The sequence below is a fragment of the Athene cunicularia genome, assembly GCF_003259725.1.
Source record: "Athene cunicularia isolate RWA chromosome 1 unlocalized genomic scaffold, athCun1 chr1_part2, whole genome shotgun sequence".
Taxonomy (NCBI): domain Eukaryota; kingdom Metazoa; phylum Chordata; class Aves; order Strigiformes; family Strigidae; genus Athene; species Athene cunicularia.
This window is the reverse complement of record NW_020799092.1, coordinates 80,812,096-80,817,207: the sequence shown is the minus strand read 5'-3', so window position 1 is coordinate 80,817,207 and position 5,112 is coordinate 80,812,096. Positions and strand designations below refer to the sequence as shown.

General features: G+C 49.2%; 1 protein-coding gene across 1 annotated transcript in view; it reads left to right on the top strand.

The window, feature by feature from the left end:
- ASB13 (ankyrin repeat and SOCS box containing 13) overlaps positions 1-1,681 on the top strand; it is a 6,528-nt gene extending 4,847 nt beyond the window's left edge. The window contains exons 5-6 of the mRNA XM_026868025.1: positions 817-892; positions 1,587-1,681. Of these exons, the coding sequence (XP_026723826.1) occupies positions 817-892; positions 1,587-1,681 (171 nt within the window). The remainder of the gene's footprint in view (positions 1-816; positions 893-1,586) is intronic.
- Positions 1,682-5,112: the final 3,431 nt, after the last annotated feature.

Genomic DNA, 5,112 nt, shown 5'->3' with positions numbered 1-5,112 from the left:
CCTGTGGTGTATACCCACACGTGAAAGGCAATAGGAGGGCTGGGCTCTGCCTTGTGTTTTGAGATTTTATTTTTATTTTCCCCCCTCTTGAGTTTCTCTTTCAATGCTGGAGCCTCTCCAGAGGTTGGCAGCGGGAGCCAGCCCTGAGTCGTGTGCTGCTGAGCGTTGTGCTGGGATCCGTCGGCTTCAGCAGGCTTTGTCCTTCAGTGATTTAAACCTTCAGGGTGACGTTTGTAGGAGCAGAGCCAACATTGTCATCTGCCTTCCAGGTGAGACATTACGTGTTGTTTGAAGGCAGCAGCCTGCAGGATATTGTGGCCCTAAGGGGATGTTGCTCCCTGATGCCCCCATGGCAAGTTTTAGCACTGTGATGAGAACAAATTCCTGCTCTGACTGACAGCAAATGTTACAAAATCTGCTCTCTAATGTGGCGTCGAGCTAACTCAGGGCTCTCAACGTCCTTCATGCTGTGAACAAATGAGTGAGAGCAGTCACTTACCTGCTGCCTGCAAGGCCTCGGGCTCCCCCAGCCAGCACGTGGGGCTCAGCCTTGGGAGGGAGAGGGAAGATAAGGTAGGCACAGGGTTGAAGAGCTGAGGTGGAGCTGAATGCACTTTAATGGTGACCAGCAAATCACTTTTTGATTTTTTTTTTAATTTTTGGTTAGGTTTGTTCCCCCAGCACCCCTTTGTTGGTTTGTTGTTGTTTTTTTTTTTGCTGTGATGTATCATATAGAGCTGGACAGAAAAAAAAAACCTTGAGATCCTGCTGTTTGGGGGATTGTCTGTTTATAATTCTGGTTTTTGTGTTTTAAAGTTTCAGAAATGTGAAATTGCCAAGAAGCTCAGGGAAGCCCTAGAGATGTTTATTGTGGGATTCGTCCTCGTGATTGGTAGGATGAAGGTTTTGTCTATTGTATCTTTCAAGAAAAGCTTCCTCTGCCCAAAATGCATGTTGTTACAGATAAATACGTATTAGGAAAGTGCACCTCTCGGTAATCTGGGGTGAAAACCTTCCCTTTTGGTTCAAATTCAAATCCCTTGTTAGGTTGCTTTTTTAACATTTCTTAAGCTGGTGAAATAATGAAACGGTAAAGTCCAAGTTTCCAATGTAAAAACAAAAGACTCCCGGAACAACTGAGAATAAAATTACAAGTTCCTATTTATGTCATCTTTATTTTTTTCCTCTCTCTTAAGTCACCTCTCTGCTAAGTCCTAAAGTTTGGTCACTTTTTTTTTTAAATCTCTTTTAAGAGGTCTTGCTGATCGACGCATGCAGGAAGGACTTACCAAGAGCTGAGCATCTCTTTATTTTGTGGCAAATAGTAACATTTTTTTTCAAGACATCTGCATGTTATATCCATTTCTGGAGGGAGAAGTGTTCTGGGAAAGTCCTTTGAGAGCCAGCAAGCTGCAAAAACCACCCGAGCCCTTCCCCTGTGTGCTGTGGTCCTGAGGCTGGTGGCTGGATCATGCCGTGGCTGTTGATGATCCGATGGGTGTTTACTTGTGTGTTTCTGGGTTTCTAAACCGCAGGTGAAAACTGAGATTGAGATTCTTTTTTAAGCTTTTATCCAACCTCTCTAGCCTTTGGTTCTTTTAATCCTTCAGGGATTTCTCAGCTGGTTGTGAAGCATCTTCTGAGTTACTGCATTTTTCAGCTCAGAGTAAAGGCAGAGTAGATGCCAGATTAAACCAATGCAGTATTTTGGCTTCCCGTAATATCTCAGGCTGCCCTTTTTGCAGCAGTTAGCAGCTCCTGCACGAGTAGCAGCATCATTCTTGCCGCGGGTATAGGCTGGAGAGCTGGGAATCACTGCAGCCATCTCGAATTCTGATGAGAATTAGAAGTTTTGGAGATAACATTGCCCTAACCAGCGGGGCTGGGGGGGCTACACAGGAGCTCAAATTTGGATTATAGTGTCTCTCAGCGTGTGAATTGCTGAGAGTAGCTCCGTTTACTAACACAAGAGGCCGTGGCAGGTTGTTGGAGAGTCATCCCCATCTGCTAAGCCCTGAATGACGGGAGCCACAGAAGCGTGTGGTTCCGAATCACCCGCAAGACATCCCAGAGGCCCCTTCCCACCTCTGGTTGCACCATCCATTGGGAAAGGCAGTTGTGGCTGTCCCCGAGAGAGTCCTGCTCTGGTTATTTTTTTCTCTGGTTGTGTTCTGTTTCATACATGTGTAAGAAAGAAAATCTCGAGGACCTTATCTCTGGCAGTTTTAAGCATCTCGCCTGGGTGTTGTACCTTCTGGCCATGACTTCTCTCTGTTTTGGGTTGAAAAACTTGGAAGATCCCAAACGCCCAATTGACACTTGGTTTATAGGCACTGGGTGTCTTTTCTGTTTCGGTGGCAGTTGAAGGACCTGTGGGTTTGTAAAGAGTTTAGGGATTGTTGGGAATGAGAGAGTCTGGCTGAATCATGGGTATTACTAAGTGAAACTCCTTAACTGACTCTACTTGGGTTACACCCTCTGCTTTATTTTTATGTCAGATTCTGGCAATTACTTGACTTTACCCTTTAATCCAAATGTCAAATCAGGGCATGAATCCAACTCAAAGAAACCCAAACCCACCAGGCCAGTCCTGCTTTCATCTGTCCCCTTCCTGGGCTCTCCAAACTGCAAACCCAGTTGAACATTTTGGGCCACGTCCCCTATCCTGTGGGTTTCTCTGCCAGCTTTGCTGCGGATCCAGCAGCAAGGGGAGCGGTCTGAAATAACCCTGCTGCTTCAGGGAAGCCCAGCTGAGAACAGGGCTGTGCTTTCATCCGTGAAAATCATCTTTTGGACAGTCGGCCTCGCTCCTGGGTGCTGCTGGTTGCTGCTGGCCAGGCTTCTTAAGGTCGGCTCGCGAGTGGGGAGCTTGATCGTAGCAGCTTTTCTCCAACTATGTGAAGTTTGTCCAGGAAAAACAAGGTGTGACTGAAGCCGATGCCTTGGAAAAAAGCCTTGTGGCACTGAAGAATTAACTCCTTGTAACCCCAGCAGCCGTTGCTTTCCCCGGATGAGGTGGAGAGGAGCCACCCTTCCCCTCCACGCGTGGAGGAAGAGTTTGTCCTGTTGGTTGCAGCTCTCAGTGTGAAGAAGCAGCAGAGAAGGGAAGACACCAAACACAAAGAAGGTTGGTTTTTAAATTTTTTTAATATCTTCAGACTTTGTACAAGAGCACAAACCCCAAGAGCTGCCCTAAACTTAGCAGCAGCAAACAAAGACCTCTGTGTCCTCTGGAAGGTGGCACCTGCAGATGAGTAACGCAGCAGTTGCATCACGTTTAGAACAAGCATGAGCATGAAGTATCTGTTCTACCTCTTGATTAAAAAAAAAACAAAAACCAGCCAAATGCTGAAGACCTTGAGAAGTTATTTGAGCTTTCACACACCCTCTTCATCACTTCCCATCTTTCTTCGGGGGAACAAGTGATCTTGCAGGCCCTTGCAAGAAGCTAGTGCCTGTCCCGTGCACTTGAGCGGGAGCCAATGTAAACTGAGTTTTGGGGGGGGTCTCTGCTGACTTGGGCTTGCTTGAGGACCAGCTTTGGGCAGCTCGGAGGCTGGTGAATGTCCTGTTCCCTGGCGTGGGGGTGGCTGGAGCACTGATTGTTTTGAAATCAAGGTTTTTAAGGCCAAGGTTTTTATTTTCAAACCTAAAGCCAGCACCTAAATCCATAGGTAGCGAAGCATAAGAGAGGAAAAGAAAAAAACCCTGCTGATTTCTTAGGGCCTCTGGAAACCTTGACTACTATGTGACACCTTTAGGTTTGCCTGTGCTGTTAGTTAGCCCCAGGCTCTCCTCCCTGCATGCCACTGGGGACAGAAACCTCATGTGTCCTGCAAAAATAACCAAACCAACTCACTTTTTGACCCAACAGCGTAGATTCAGCTTGTGCTTTGGTAGCTGCCTTATAACTGTGATACCCTGATGCTTCTCTGGGTTTAGATGCTGAGACACCGGGCTCAGAAAGTGTTGACTTCCATTTGGAAAGAGTATAATGTGCTATGAAGCTGCTATTTGTATTTATACCGGATTGATTTTTCTGTTCGTAGCACACCGTGGTGGTAAGATTTGGGAGGGTGCCGACATGCCGGAGTGTTACCTGTGATTAAAACTCCCTCTGAAAGGTTTCATCTGTGCCCGGCTGTGTTTCTTCTGTAGATGGTTGTGGTCAGGGTGAAAGCAGCTGTAATTATCCTCCTGAGAATGAACCGCTGGCCGGGCCCAAAGAGTTACAGACAACAGCTCAACGTCCCAAGTGGCAACTAGTAACAAGATGGGTCTGTACTGGGACCAGTACTCTTTAGTATGGTCATCAGTGGCACGGTGGGGTTGAGTTTGCAGGTGACACCTGGATGAGTGGCATGGTTGAGTTCCTAGAGGGAAGGGATGTCATCGAGAGGCACCTGGACAGGCTGGAGAGGTGGGAAGTGCAAACTCCGTACAGTTCAACAAGGGCAAGGTCCTGCCCAGGGGTCGGGGCAATCCCCAGCACAAACCCAGGCTGGGCGAGGAGGGGATGGAGAGCAGCCCCCAGGAGAAGGACTTGGGGGGGTTTGGTGGATGGAAACCTGAACATGAGCCAGCAATGTGTGCTGGCAGCGCAGAAAGGCCCCATGTGCTGGGCTGCACCCAGAGCAGGGTGGGCACAGGGCCAGGGGGGGATTCTCCCCTCTGCTCCGCTCTGGGAGACCCCCCTGCAGGGCTGGGTCCAGCTCTGGGGCACCAACAGCAGAAGGACACGGACCTGCTCCAGCAGGGCCAGAGGAGGCCACGGAGATGCTGGGGGGACTGGAGCCCCCCTGTGAGGACAGGCTGGGAGAGTTGGGGGGTTCAGCTGGAGAAGAGAAGGCTCCGGGGAGACCTTAGAGCGGCCCCCCAGGGCTGAAAGGGGCTGCAGGAACGGGGGGAGGGACTTGTCATCAGGGGGTGTAGGGATAGGATGAGGGGGAATGGTTTTAAACTGAGAGGGTAGGTTCAGATGAGATCTAAGTCAGAAATTGTTCCCTGTGAGGGGGGTGAGGCCCTGGCACAGGCTGCCCAGAGAAGCTGTGGCTGCCCCCTCCCTGGAAGGGTTCAAGGCCAGGTTGGACGGGGCTTTGGGCAACCTGGGCT